The sequence below is a fragment of the Cydia amplana genome, chromosome 5, assembly GCF_948474715.1.
Source record: "Cydia amplana chromosome 5, ilCydAmpl1.1, whole genome shotgun sequence".
In the NCBI taxonomy this organism is placed as follows: domain Eukaryota; kingdom Metazoa; phylum Arthropoda; class Insecta; order Lepidoptera; family Tortricidae; genus Cydia; species Cydia amplana.
The window spans coordinates 2,584,491-2,599,684 of record NC_086073.1 but is presented as its reverse complement, the minus strand read 5'-3'; the positions used below and the strand labels follow the sequence as shown (position 1 = coordinate 2,599,684).

At 37.2% G+C, this 15,194-nt stretch overlaps 2 protein-coding genes across 2 annotated transcripts; both read right to left on the bottom strand.

Annotated features, from left to right (window-relative positions):
- Positions 1–272: 272 nt before the first annotated feature.
- On the bottom strand, positions 273–3,901 carry LOC134648161 (uncharacterized). Its single transcript, XM_063502639.1, has 2 exons — positions 1,376–3,901; positions 273–288 (listed from the first exon to the last, which is right to left on the bottom strand). The coding sequence occupies exons 1-2, from the start codon at positions 3,856–3,858 to the stop codon at positions 273–275; spliced, it is 2,499 nt and encodes an 832-aa protein (XP_063358709.1). The 5' UTR covers positions 3,859–3,901.
- A 3,827-nt stretch (positions 3,902–7,728) lies between these two features.
- On the bottom strand, positions 7,729–12,272 carry LOC134647803 (serine/arginine-rich splicing factor 4-like). Its single transcript, XM_063502130.1, has 4 exons — positions 12,053–12,272; positions 11,138–11,361; positions 8,686–8,850; positions 7,729–7,937 (listed from the first exon to the last, which is right to left on the bottom strand). The coding sequence occupies exons 1-4, from the start codon at positions 12,166–12,168 to the stop codon at positions 7,771–7,773; spliced, it is 672 nt and encodes a 223-aa protein (XP_063358200.1). The 5' UTR covers positions 12,169–12,272; the 3' UTR covers positions 7,729–7,770.
- Positions 12,273–15,194: the final 2,922 nt, after the last annotated feature.

The following is a 15,194-nucleotide window of genomic DNA, read 5'->3' as shown; positions in this document are numbered from 1 at the left end:
GTATTGACGTTTTGACCAGATCGTAAACAAAAGAAACTGCAATGTAAGGTGCACAAAACAGTCAATAACATCACTTTTATAAACTGAATTATTTATATACAATTGTACATAGGTACATATAGGGCGCAGACATGCACCACAATAATAATTAATACGAATGTATTTGTTTTTGACAAAATCAGTTGATTATTATTCCTAAATTTATGTAAGATATTCCAGATATTTTTTCTGTATATAATACATTATAAAGAAATAAATAGCGACACCATATTTCATTTAAATCTGTATCTGTAATGAAAAGCGTAATTCATTATTCTTAGTATCCTTCAGACTATCCTTAATATCACTGAAATCTAATCCGTTTTTAAAATATTTCTTTTCAAGTCTTACAAACATATGACTAGCCAAAAAATGTGCTTCTTTAGCATCCCTTTCATTTAAAATACTTTTTATAACAGCTATAACAAATCTCTCTTTACTATGATCGAATGATGTATAAATAATATGATTATAAAAGTATTCCATTAACTCTTCTCTATATATTTCTCTGATGCTTTGAAAATATTTGGCTTGTAATTCCTTATAATCAAGCGCAAGCAATTTGCCAAAAATATTTCCAAACATATCAATACCTTTGTCAAGATTTTGAAGATCACTAAAGTATTCAAGTTTCTGACTAATACAGATCCTAGCTACTTTATAATAAAGCATTGTTAAATGTAACTTAATGTAAATTTCAAACCATTTCTCTATAGTCAAGAAACTGTGCAACCAAGCAATAATTCTTTCAAAAACAGGCATACACGAGACGTACTTAACGTTAAAAAATACTTTGTTATATTTTAAGGCTTCTAAAAATGTTTCCAGAAACAAACATTTCGAAACATCATCATCTATTATTTTCCAATATTCTTCCAGCCGTTGCAATAAATATTCTAAGCTATTCATTCTTATCTTTTGAGAGTCCTCAGAATCGCAAAGCAGTATGTACTTTATGACAAGTCTAATATATAAACACGATTGTTGCCAGAGGAAATATTCACGATTCAATAACTCAGTATGTACTATTATATTGTTCACAAGATTACAGAAAAATGATTCATTTACATCGTAACATATATTTTCTAATTCTAAAAGTATGCTTAGTGATGGTTTATTTAATGGACTCTCGTTTTTATCCATTTGTGTAAAAGCTTGATACACAAGAACACAATACTCGGGTTTAATTGAGAATGGCACAATTTGAATATCCTTAAGGTTTTCGCAAAGTCTGGATCGTTTAGTAAGATCAAGTTCCGTAATAAGAGATTTTACAGTATTCCAAACCGTTAAAAATTCACTACCAATTTTACCTATTTTCAAATAGCGATAAAACATTTTTAAAGCTACACCTGGCCTTAAACTTACCATTAATTTATACGCAGCAATCTTAACATCTTCATTATCTGTCAAAGGAAGTGCCAATCGAATAGTGCGTCCCCAGCTTAGAAGCTCCTTAGCCATATGATTTAGCTGATTTCGAGGACTTATACAAACTAAATTAGCTATTGCTTTAGCTCCTGCTGCTCGCCAACCGATGTCTTTTAAATCCACCCGTGGTCGGGTGTTATGAGCGTTTGCTCTTAATGCAGCCGCTAGACGTATTTCTGCTGATTTTTTTGGCGAACTATCTAAAGTTTTTAGTAACGTAATGAAATCTTTTCCAACGAACAGACACAAAGGCTTTGCGAGACAGTTATGTGGCCTTGTTTCAGCTGAGCGCTTGAAAAATGCATGGAACTGCTCTGCCAGTCCTCCAGGTTCCGCAAAATATATTATCAATTTTCTTAAAAAACTCTGATAACACGAAAAACCTACCGTTTCTACGACTTCTAGAAACCCATCACTATTATCAACATTAATTACTGAAATGTCATGTCGTAGGGCGTTCAAGTATGATGCCACATCGTGATTTAAAGAAAAGTTTTCTATGAAAAATTGTTTTCGAGCAACGCGAGCATTGTACAAGCGGATGAGCAGGTATTGAGAAGAATCTCGGTCTTCTTGGACAGCTGTTGCGACAGCTTCTACAACACCAGGAAACTTATCAAATGGAATATGATACTCATTCAGTATACTCAGCAATTGCTCCAAAAGTGTCTGTTTTGAAGGTCCCGTTTTTGAAACAGCCTCCTCCAGTAGCAATGTGGGCAGACTAGTTCTAAGTAACCTGCGTTCTACAGTGCTTAATGAGTACTCCGTAAAATATGTAAAGTTATCAAAGAATAATTTTGTAGCAACTGGATCAAATTCCTGATTGGTGAGAAGATTTCGTAAGACAACCGCATGCACTCCCTCAGTACAATTTATTTCTGTGGGGCCTCCATCTAAACCCATCCCATGCCCCCATTGCAGCATGTCAGCCCATAGGTCATCAGGTAAACGCCACACGAAGGCACGTTTCACCAAACTTCGGACAATAGCTGCTCGAAAGTGCACAGGCTCATTTCTATACTGTGACAATAGCCCAAACAAGGTTCTAAGACTATCTTCCCGTCCACCTGACTTGCTGACCAGTACAAGCATCATGAACTCACGGTTTTGTAGATTACTCTCAGCTTTAAGACGTTTCCGAAGATCAGACAAAGTCGCTTCGAAACTCATAAAACGATAACGATCGAATAAATCATCAAGTAGAGTTCGGCGTACATGTATCTTAACGTTTTCATGAATTGGGCCTTTTCTTTTTTTTATTACACGTTTTGCGGTTTTAAAGCATGTTCTCTCTGTGTGTGATAAAGCATGGTTTTTGTCCTTAAAAAGGCTATATCCAGGAATTTCTTTCATAATAGGAGAGCTAGGCGGAGTGTACGGCCAATCTTTAAGTTTATCTCCTATAGCTTTGTCGACAAATACAAGGTTTTTGAATGTCACTCTTTCGTTCTTGTTCAGCCTTTTGATCAAAGGTTCTACCTTTTGATAAGTAAACCAGTTTCCCAAGTACTCCGCTCTAGCTAATTTTAAAATAACCTCTTTTACTTCCTCGGGGCTTAAGTATTTGGCTAAAACATGAATGTTTAGTAACCACGCTGTGTACAATTCAGGTTTATAAAATAATCTTTTCCTGTGATAAACCATTATTTGTTTTGTAATGTCTGGCCCAAAGGAATTAAACTTCTTAACATTGAAGTACATTTCAACAACATTGAAAAATGTTTCAGGATCAGATTTCAAGATATATTTAATGTTAAAAAAGAAAGATTTTTCATTGTCAAGGTAGTGTTTCAAAACATTTTGGTTTTTTTCTAAATTTTCGTAAAATATTCTGGTTAATTGTGGGCATCTTTCACTAAGTACTTTTAAATTATGTGCACCTATTCTATCCGTGATATTCTTGAACTCTTCGAGTAGATATTCGTTGGAGCAATGCCAAAGAAATTTAATAGCTATTTTAAACTGTTTTTCCTTGTAATACGTGTAAAAATCTTTGCATCTGTCGGGATCGCGTAAGTGTTGTTGTAGCCAATGCTGCATTTTACAGACGGCGGTTGACATCATCTGTGGAAATAGCTCATTCTCCAAATAGTTTGCGTTTATTTTATCCTTGTATTCGTAGTCCAATAGCCAAGTGCATTTTAGAGCTTTGGAAACAAATATCAAGTCTGGATCTTTCAGAGTTTTGATTATGTAATCAATGTTTCTGTATTTTGAGGCAAGGGCGATCTTGAAGAGTCTGTCCACTAGTGTGGATTCGGGAAGGTCTTGAATGAAGTCAAATGGTACTGATGATTGGAAAGCATCTTGAACCAGCGTATTTAGCTGACATTGTCGTACTCCTAAATTATTTCCTGTTAAATTTAGCGGGATGTATTGCGCCATCTGTAAGAATTAAACGATTTATGTTTATTTATACATACAAGATTTATTTTTCATCATTATCATCACTTCATTCGATTTAAAGTTGGCAACTAGATATCTGTTTCTTAGCATTCTGTTTGTTTGAAATTCATGTTTGTTTGAATTAATAATTTACATAAGTAAATGGCGAATGCAGTAGAGAATAGAGAACAATTTAATAATTTTATACATAATAGTCGTCATATCTTCTAGTCATCCAGAGGCCTATAAAAAGGTACCCGTTCCATTCTAACTAAAAAAATATTTTGACAAATCTAAATTGCATTTATCTTGGCAAGTTTCGATCGCGTGTAGCGGCGACCAGAGGATAATAATATTAATAATATATTCACTACACATCCTCAACTCAACTACTTTAACTAGAACTGACACACAAATAAAAACAATCTTACCTTGGTTAATGTTTTGCTATCTAAAAGTGTTTCACTCACATAGCAAATTATTATCGTTTTTAATTTTACGTGTTCTGTCTAAAAATACGAGTAGTCTGTGCAAAAATCGCGGATTACTGAATCGACTGCGCCGGAGTGATTCAGAGGGGCTACCAAGAAAACCGAAATTCGCAAATTGTGGGTATCTTCCTCTTTTACTCCTATGAAAGCGTAATTAGAGCGACAGAGAAAGATGCCCGCAATTAGCGAACTTAGATTTTCGCGGTAATAGCCCTGGCAGCGCGCTGTAGCTTCAGGGTCGATGTTTTTATGATTAGGAGGCCTATTTTAGGATAAGGATTTTTATTATGTTGTAGTTTTCTTTCCTCCTCATTCTGTGCGGAATAAATACGAAATCTCAATTTGTGAGAAAAAAATGTATGTAGGTAATTCTAATTTTCCGTTCAGTTACACAAATCCATACTTTTTCGTGACTAAGTGGCTTTTTTTAAGACATACGATGAAATTTCACTTGTATATCGTCAGGTGACAATCTAATCTCACTAAAAATCTAAAAAATAATTAAACAAAAATGAGCCGTATTTTGATCCTAATATTTTTCAATATGGCTATGAACTTGTGGTAATTAGTGAGTTATGTTATGGTTCTCAATACTCGGTCCTTTAGAATATTTATGTAGGTGTTTTGTTTCACACCAAATAAAATATTTCTATTTCTATTCTATATTTTCTAGAACTCTTTTGCTACCAGTACCGACACCTCAAACTCAAAAGCAAGTGCCAGCAGTTTATTTCTAGTTTACACGCTCAGTACGGTTAGCAGCGGCGATAAGTTATCGAATAGGTGTAAGAAGCGTGCGATATCGACATAGCACAACTTATGAAAATATCTCTACGTAAGTATTATTAATTATGTTTGATTGTATTGATAGTACAATTACCTATTGTAAGTATTCCTATTATGATACGTACTACAATATTTTTCAAGGCACTATGTTAAATATCATCTCCATACAATTTCAGTTTTGAATGAGACTTAAATACCCATATCGACTTATGTCGTGAAGGTAATCACAGTTCATATCCCGCATAAGTCCATACAATTCATAACCTAAAAATATCGCAAAATTGTATTGACATCTATCATCGTACCCTTCTAGTTTGAAAAATATACAGGGTGCCATTTGAGTCGTGATCAGTAATATGTTTTTCTAACTCCATCTTCGATCAACACGGGCTTCCGACACGTCGGAAGGGATAGGCCCAAGCGATATCTTAACATACAAATGATTCTGCCAAATTTCGCGGGGGGGAACGTGCACACAGTCGCACTTTTCACACACTTACGTACAAAATCCAATTTGTAATGACGACACGAATACATAGAAAATGACACCCTACACAGACAAATCTTGCACACCTCGATCTGTTTTTGTGTACGGACGAGTCACAAGTGTCACAACACGCACACTAACACATTTTCGTCAAAGAATTTTATTGTTTTCTGAGAGATGAGAAGTCGGATTTGTCGCTCGACCGATCCGCAATTTGTACTGGGCGAGCAAAATCGATAAATCCAGCAATGACATTAGACTAAAATATAATAATTGTGTTTAAATGTAATTAAACGTATGATAGGTAAAAAAACATATTACATGTGAAATGTAACAACTTCTTTTTGTAAATTTGATGTCCCCGACCTCTTTGTATAACAAAAAACCAAGCAATTAGGCATTTTTTCTGCTGCTGTGTTCACTCGCGCGTCTGGACTCGGTCTAGTTAAAAATCCGAGCGCAACTAGTTTTATTACCCGCGCTAGATCAGTTGATCTTGTACCTAGGCAGAGGGGAAATAGTGCGAATGCCGCATCCCTTCCCTGTTGATCGAAGAACTCCATAAACAACGAGCAATTTAATGCCCCTACTCTTACTAAAATCAGACAAGTTTTTATTTTATTTTTTGTTTATTTTTGTCATGTATTTTACTTTTATAAGTGGATTTAGGATATTACAACGGCTTATTAAGATTTTTGAATTAGTAAATTGAATCGCCTCTTTGAATCGGAACTGTCATTGACATCAATTTTGTCATTTGTCCCAGTTAGAAATAAAATTTACTTAATTTTTCATTTGAAATATCTTACAAAGCTGTTTAAATACCACATTGCCCCTTGTAAAAGTAAAATAAATGACAAAAAATAAACAAAAAAATTAAAAAAATCTTGTCTGATTTTAGTAAGAGTAGGGGCATTAAATTGCTCGTTGTTTATGGAGTTAGAAAAACATATTACTGATCACGACTCAAATGGCACCCTGTATTGTAAATGCGAAAACAACTCTGTTTGTCTGATACCTCTTTACGCTTAACCTTTTCGACGCGTCAAACACAAAAGCTGTCTCTCAGACGCCACGTCACCGAAGAGTCAAAACTGAAATTGAACTTTAGGCATATGCACCTAGGTCTATGTTGCTCTGTGGTCTATGACCGATTAATACCTCTTTGGCGTTGGACCTGCGGTGCGTATATATCGATCATTGGCGTCCAAAAGGTTAAACCGCTGAACCGACCTATGAAATTTGGTATGGATATGGTGGTCCGAGGAAGGGCATAGGATCGTTTTATTCATCATCATCACACGCAGATGAAGTTGCGGGCAACAGTTAGTATAGTTAGTCTATCATGCTGATAATTTGATAAACCCATGTTATCTCATTATCTACCCTTATATTAAAAACTCCCCTTGTTATTATCGATTCATAATCAAATCCATTACCAACCAATACTATTCACACGATTTGTCTTTACACCCCCGTTTAAACTATCGCTTCCGCCATTTTACTTCCTAATTGCTGTTTGTATGTCTGTCAATGTGTCTGGAGCACGCAAACCTTGTTGTTTTAGAGGGGTCCTTTATTGGAAAGGAAGCGATAATAATAAATTGCATTTTGTTATATGCATTAATGTTATGGCTGTAGGTAAATGCACCATGCGCCAATTTAATCGATTCACACACAGATATCGCTATTTGCCGTGTTAAGCGAAGATCGTTTGGTTGTTCGAATTGGGCCGTATATATTGCCCAATTCGAAGAAATGCTTATAAGATGTCACACTGGTACGAAACCGATCTGTCAGTGTCAAGTGTCGTTTTAGGTTGAAGAAATGTCACTTTTGACACTGATATCAGTATCGTATCGGTGTGACATGTTATAAGCATTGTTCGAATTGGGCTGATACTCGTATCAATTATATGACACGCTAATCATTCTTAATTTGATATAGGCAAATGAACAGACGAATAGTCTGATGGTAAACAATTACCGTTGCCCATGGACTCCTGCAACACCAGATTGCAAGATCGTTGCACGCATTTAATTTGGGAGTACTCTCTTTTCTTGAAGGTTTGAAGGTCGTATCGGAAGTTTAAAGCTAAAACACAAATTCCTCTAAACCTATTTATTAAAATAAACGTTACGTACAACCTTAATCGGTCCTTACAAAGCCGAGTTTCTTATAGAACATAAGTTCCCAGCGCATGAGTTTGGCTATGGGCGCGTCGCCAGCGACGGCAGCGACCGACTTGCTTCTTTTGTACTTCCTGAAGAACTGCCTGTCGATCTTGATGCGCTGGTCCGAGTTATCTCTTGCACCTGTGAGTAAAGGAAAACTTTATCATCAGCTAAGATAAAAAATGTAAAGGATCAATAAACCAAGCACAGGTTTGCCTCAGCATGGAATAGTGCTGCCATCTATGGGACGGTTTCGCCAAGGATCCCTTAGTGCCAATGGAAATGACATGACCTGATTCCAAATCACTATCGACATCAAGATTAGGAAACGAATGCATTCTTACATTGCCAACAGGTAATCCATTACCGTAGGTTTATGTTCATGATTGGATCTCAACATTAAGGGCCGGTACAGATGGACTGCAACCCTACTGCAACTTGCAAATTGCAGTCGGATTGCAGTCCGTCTGTATCGGCCCTAAAGCTCAATATCTGTCTCCGGAATCAAGAGGATTTTCGAGTTCTTCCGTCATATTGACAGGAAAAGTGAAGAGATAACTTTTAACTTGTTGTGACAATAAAGATGAGTGGAAAACGACCCGGTAAAGCATCTCCATCTGATGGACCGATCAGATCCATAACACCCTTGATATCAACATAGCTACGAGGCCGTGCATGTCGCGTAGCATCGACGTTATTGGCGAAGTCATTTAAAAGAGTGTTGTTGAGTGTAAGTGAGTGTTGAATTGATAACGAACCTGCAACCTTGCCAGTCACCGATATGCTGGTCGGGGTCGAGACTATCCTTGTTACAACCATCTTCGTTGCTCATCGAAATCTCACTAGCGCTACTAGCAGTATGACTAGCAAACAAAATAGTAAAGATGACCTGCAACCTCCCCAGTGACAGGTTCGCTGGTGGTGGTCGTGGCTCTCGGGTAGAACAGCCACCTCTTAGAACCAAGTCCATCGATCTTCAGAAGCTTCTCGACGTGGTCTTGCCGCTTCTTCGTTGCGAGGTACTTGGACGTACTTTTTTTAGTTCTGTTGCTGGCTGGAAATAACGCCTTGATTGAATTGACTTCACGGTGAATGGTGGATCGAAGGTAGAAATGTTTATAGTTTGTCAAAGGGCTGTCTCATTCCAAACATAGACAGAGAGAATCATACTATATTTGTCTTACACTAGTACTAGCACCCAAAAGAAAAGGATGAGTAAGTATAGTTTTTTTTGTTCTTATTTACTGTCAAATTTGGTTTGACCAAGTATATTCAAATAGTTTGCTATCAGCAGCCAGTTTTTGAATTGTTGTTGATTCGGTAGTTTCGAAACGTTCTAAACTAAACGATGTCTAAAACGTATAGGGTTTAATTTCTTCAGGGTGTAAAATGTAAAGAAAAATCTTCTAATTTCTGCTCGAATGGAGAAGTAGAACCTATTAAAAGTTGTACTGACTACGGCTAATAATGGCCCACTAGGCTCATCAAGGAGACTAGTCAGGTCATACATACATACATACATACATACATATAATCACGCCTATTTCCCGGAGGGGTAGGCAGAGACCACGGATTTCCACTTGCTACGATCCTGACATACCTCTTTCGCTTCCGTTACTTTCATAATATTCCTCATACACGCTCGCCGGTTTAGGGTGCTCTTGACCTGGCCTTTCTTCAGGATTTCCCCGATCTGATCGAAGAAAGTCCGCCGAGGTCTGCCCCTTCCAACTCCCTCTTCTACTTCTCCCTTATACACTCTCTTTGTCAGCCTTCTTTCACTCATTCTTTCCATGTGTCCAAACCATCTCAACATACCTTTCTCAATTTTTGTCACTACATCTTCGTTCAGTCCACACTTTTCCCTTATCACACTGTTCCTAATTCTATCTTGTAATCTCACACCACACACACTTCTCAACGCTCTCATTTCCACTGCATTCACTTGGCTCTGATGCCTCTTCTGCCATACCCAACTTTCGCTACCATACATGAGTGTAGGCACCAACACCCCTCTATGCACAGCCAACCGTGCTTTTTGCGACACCTTTTGGCTGCTCATAAAAGCGTTAAGTGCCCCATTCACGCGATTTCCAGCATTCACTCTCCTTTCAATGTCCTTATCATGCTTACCGTCCCTAGTGAACAAGGTTCCCAGATACACAAACTCTTTCACTTGTTGCACTCTTTCTTGACCAATCAAAATCTCACAGTTAGTCATATTTTCTTCCTTTTCAAATACCATTACTTTCGTCTTGCTTACATTAATTTTCATTCCTTTCCTTTCAAAAGACCCATGCATTCTAGTTACCATCTCCTGCAACTCCTCGCCCGATGACGCTAGTAGTACCAGGTCATCAGCGTAAAGAAGACATTTGACGGGTAACCCACTCATTTTCAGCCCACATTCATCATTTCTCAAATCCTGCAAACTACTGTCCATGAACAGATTAAACAGCCACGGTGACGCTACACATCCCTGCCTAACACCCTTTTCGATGCTAAACCATTCAGTATACGATCCGTTTACTCTCACACAAGCACTGGAATCCTCATAGAGCGATTTCAGTGCCTGAATGAGACGGCCGCCCAATCCATACACAGACAGTACCGACCAAAGTTCATTCCTCACCACTCTGTCATAAGCCTTTTCCAAATCCACGAAAGCGCAATAGACCTTTTGACCTTTGGCCAAATACTTCTCGGCTATGCATCGCAAGGAAAAGACTTGATCCGTACATCCCATACCCTTTCGGAATCCCGCTTGTGCATCCCATACTTGCTCATCGGTTTCTTTCACTACTCTTTCAATCAATATCTTTGCATACAATTTGCCGACGACGCTGAGTAAGCTAATGCCTCTGTAGTTTTTGCAATCCAGTTGTGATCCCTTTCCTTTGTAAAGAGGTACAATGACAGCCTTGCACCAGTCCCTGGGCACTTGACCGGTTCTAAAGCACAAATTGAAAAGGCGATACAACTGACTTGCTACAATGCCTTGTCCAGCTTTCAGCATCTCGACAGAAACCTTATCATATCCTGCAGCCTTTCCTGATTTCATTCCTTTCAACGCTTTCACAATTTCATCCATGCTAATACTATCTTCATTCTCCGACACGTTTTCAATACTTTCATCCAACTCCAAACTTGGCGTGTTTGCCTCCTCACTGTCAAACAAACTTTCAAAATACTCTTTCCATCTTTTTAAGATGCATTCTTCCTCATTCACTAATCTTTCATTCTTGTCAGGTCATAATAAGTATTTATATCAAGAAAAAACAAAGTTTTTATTTCAACATAATGTCAATTAGCAAAAGTAAAAGCCATTAAAGAGACCTCACGTGTCAAATACAATACTCGAAAGGCGTCCAGAAAGCTCGGATCCCTGAAATTGAGTCCCCGCCGAACACTCCGAGTACGTGTCGACTGAGAGTGAGATCTCGACAAGGAGTGGGATCGAGATCTCGAGTGGGACCGGGATCTCGTCCGAGATTTGGAGCGAGATCTAGACCCGCTAGCGCTTCGGGACCGTTTGTCTCGACGATTGGTGCGGTGTTTTGGTGAGCTTAAAACATACAATACAATACAAATCCTCTTTATTGCACAACCTCAGAATAAATGTACATGGAAACACAAATAATACATGAAGAGAGAGGTAAACAACAGGCGGCCTTATCGCTGAAAAGAGATATCTTCCAGACAATCTTTAGGTAGTGGAAAAATGAAACTGAACATAAATAAACTTTAAAGAAATTTATTTTACCCTTTAGACACCACAAAAATACTTAAAGACGACCTTAGTAGTAGTAGTGTTCGTAGCGTCAAAAGTGCTAATAAAAGATGTGTCTATGTAATTTCATATTAGGCAATTGCATCCATGATCATGGATCATGGTGTTACAGCTGTTATTTAGTGCATAACTGTTTTTCAACGTACTTTCTCGGAAACTTTTGTATTTGTCATGCTACTTCAGTTAACCTCAGTACTTTTTGTACCGAGACTGACTGAAATAGCAAGACAAATACGTACGTTTCCGTGAAATACGATGGAAAATAATTATGCACTACAACTGTAGTAAATAGCTTCGTAAATAACATTGATATAATTATAGCATTCAAAAGGTTGTGTCATTATTACCACACACGCGTTGTTGCGACAGCTTATTTCACAGTTTAGCAGTTAGCTGTTCTAGGCAGAAACTTTCTGGAGAAACGCCCAGTTGATGGCCAATCTAAGTGGTGAAGATGGAAATGTACCTTGTATGATCCCTTCCATTCATAGGTTGCATGCTGTAATAGTCTACATTATCCCCACGCCCCTGGTCTGGTGGCATCATAGGGTAAAGTCCGTACGGGCATACGTACGCCTCCATTATTTTTGTATAAAAAACTGTTTTTATTTAAATGACAATAAATTTTGCTTGCGGATGACACTGTCAAATTTTGTTTTCTGAAAGTGAAAGGAGTTTTAATGTGACACTTCGAAAAACATCTAATAAAGCCCCCTGCATACTGTTAGGTATTTTAGCTTTGACCAAATATTTAATAGGTTGTCAAAGGACTGTCTCATTTCAAACATAGACAGAGAGAATCATACTATCTTTGTCTTACACTAGTACTAGCACCCAAAAGAAAAGGATGAGTATAGTTTTCCTGGTTCTTACTGACTGACAAATTGGTTTGACCTACTATAATAAAGCCCTCTACATACTGTTAGGTATTTTAGCTCTGGTCAAATATTATCGGCCAATCTATAATTACAATTTATCATTTGATGCCAGTTAAGTATCCATAAATACACCGGTAAAGCAATTTTAAAATCTCCATTATAAAACAAATCACAATATTATCGTTAAAATTAACGACATTTCGAACTTCGATTCGAATTCGAAAAAAGTCGGATTAATTTGCCGATTGCAAAAAGAACAATTAAAAGTAAAGATAAATTAGGAATCGATTCCTGCCTAATGGTTGCCCCCATTAGAGGGTCTTGTAGTACTTTGAAAGGAGATTTTTTTGCCTCCGTCTAAAGTTTAAGGGGAAAACTTGGATGTAGAAGTGTGACACAATAGTTGACTGGAACAGACGTATAATAAATATCAAAAAGAATATAATATTGCGACATAATTCAATAAAATGAAGTTCCTAATCCACACTGGACTACTTAAGACTACAGACCCGCTGTATACATTGGCCCAAGGTTGGTTTATGTAAGAAAAACAGTTATAAGTACGTTAGAGGGAAAAAGCTATTTCACGCTCTCGATATACTGCATAGATACTTCTCTTTGATTGGCCTAGGTTGGCTCAAACTCAGTGCTCATTTGTACAGCAGACTTATGAAAAGAAAGGTTAGCGTACTTCAAAATACGGAAAGCAAAATTATATCTTAAAATATACTGTTAAAAAAACAACCACACTGTGTTTTTTTTATCAACTCTGTGATTCCATCCATATTCCATCCAGCCTCTCTACATCTGTCACACAACCGCTCGCCCGTTCTTAACTTTGCTTTGAGTGGTCCATTCTTCACTTCTTAATATTCCCCGAGTTGCCGCTAAGCATGCTTGCTGCTGTGTTTTAAAGTTCCTGCTTAATATTCACACGCTACTTTTTAGTTGTAGAACTATTACATTTTAGATGCGATGGTAACGCACCTGCTCTACGGCCTCCTAAACTACGGTCTAGCGGTCGAATCCGGTCCACTAGTAAAACGCAAATTTCTCCAGAATGGTACATTTTCTTTCCTTCAGTTATCAAAATTGTAGTATCGCTTGCAGATAAAGACGAATTATCTAATTGATCAAAAATAGTTTAGTCCTACTATCTCTACTACTAATCCAGTCATTTACGGACCGGAACTATAGTATAACTAAATAAAAGCCCGAATCTAATATAACATACATTTACTCCAACCAAAACTACTTCAAACGAAACAAACTTTCTGCAGCTTTCAGGTGGGATACTTTTAAAAACTGAAATTTCGCGTTAATTAACTGAAAATATAACCTGTCAAAGGCAAGTTACTCGTAACTTAACTACCTACTTGTATACTTTACGAGAAATAAATCTCTAAACATGAACCATAAGAAAATTACTTTACGGTTCATTATTGCTTGAGCAATATTCTGGAAATATCATATGAGTATTCGTTTTAAGTGAAATGGCAAATTTCGGAATTAATTAATGAACGTGCAGTTGATGTCAAAAACATGTGTGTATTTTCAGCCTTATTAAAAGGGAGTAAGACGCAAATTGTAAACATATATTTGTCATTGACTTTATCACCCGCTATGCTGCTCTTTTTGATAGTACTTGAGTCACGGATACACGAGTACTTAATTTAAATTAGCAAATTCCGGATCGTTTTATTTACACCTTGAATAACACAAAGCATACCGTAGTAGCAATAACACTTTTAATAAATTGGATATAAGGTGAGGAAGCGGCGGGATCAACTGGCGAATGCACTTTTATTTATTATAGCTATAAAAGCCACATGCATTTCAAGTTTCAAGCTTTTTGCCAGAACAAAAAAAAATTAAGGCAAGAAGCCGTACTATAAGTAATTGACGCGGCCAATGATTTCAATGTCAAATGTTTTTAGACTGTAACGCATTTTTTTATTAAGAAATGTAACAATTAAGTAATAAAAATACAGTAAAAACCTGTTTCTTCATTTTTTTTTAATTCAGTGTATCCAAAAGCGAGTTGGAGAGACTGTCATAGGGATATCATTTGCCGCGTCAAGTATAGTAATTTTTCCACTGGACTATAATTATATATTATTATACAACTTTATTATAAATAGGATCCTAAATTCTTCAAATTTAACAACCCTTAAATAACTACTTCTTCCTCACAATTCAAAGGTATCGCCATCATTAAAAACATCCCTATTCAGATCCGAATCACACGAACATCAAACGCAATAACGCGGCGCGAATCGAAAGTTCTACATTCGAGTGGCAAACTGAGCGCTGTTCCGATCGCTTACTTAGCTCGGGCGAGTCAAATATTATAGGGGCCGTGCGCGTTAGAGGGTCAGCTACCTCGTTTTTTTATGATATAGGAGGCAAACAAGTAGACAAATCGCCTGATGGTAAGCAATTACCGTCATCCATGGACACCTGCTAGAGTTGCAAGTACGTTCGGGAGCTGAATTTAAACATTTTAGGTACTTAAATATAGTAGGTATATTTAATATAAGTACCAGTCTCGCTAATGGAACGGCTCCTAAAACTAGTACAATAAGGACAAGACGAAAAATCCTGTATAAAATAATATAAATCTCAAAAAACGAGGTGTCGTAGGTACTCGACTGTTTCCTCCCCCAAAACTTAACCAAATGTAACGAAATTTTGATATCTAAATGGCAATGAAATTAACTATCTTTGTCG

What these genes read in the sequence shown, in the direction of transcription:
- LOC134648161 (XM_063502639.1), bottom strand. Translation starts at nt 3,858, where the DNA reads ATGGCGCAATACATCCCGCTAAATTTAACAGGAAATAATTTAGGAGTA.
- LOC134647803 (XM_063502130.1), bottom strand. Translation starts at nt 12,168, where the DNA reads ATGGAGGCGTACGTATGCCCGTACGGACTTTACCCTATGATGCCACCA. An exon ending in TCGAGTATTGTATTTGACAC is followed by an intron (nt 8,851 to 11,137) that starts GTGAGGTCTCTT and finishes CGTTATTTCCAG; the next exon opens with CCAGCAACAGAACTAAAAAA. An exon ending in TGTCACTGGGGAGGTTGCAG is followed by an intron (nt 7,938 to 8,685) that starts GTCATCTTTACT and finishes CTTTACTCACAG; the next exon opens with GTGCAAGAGATAACTCGGAC.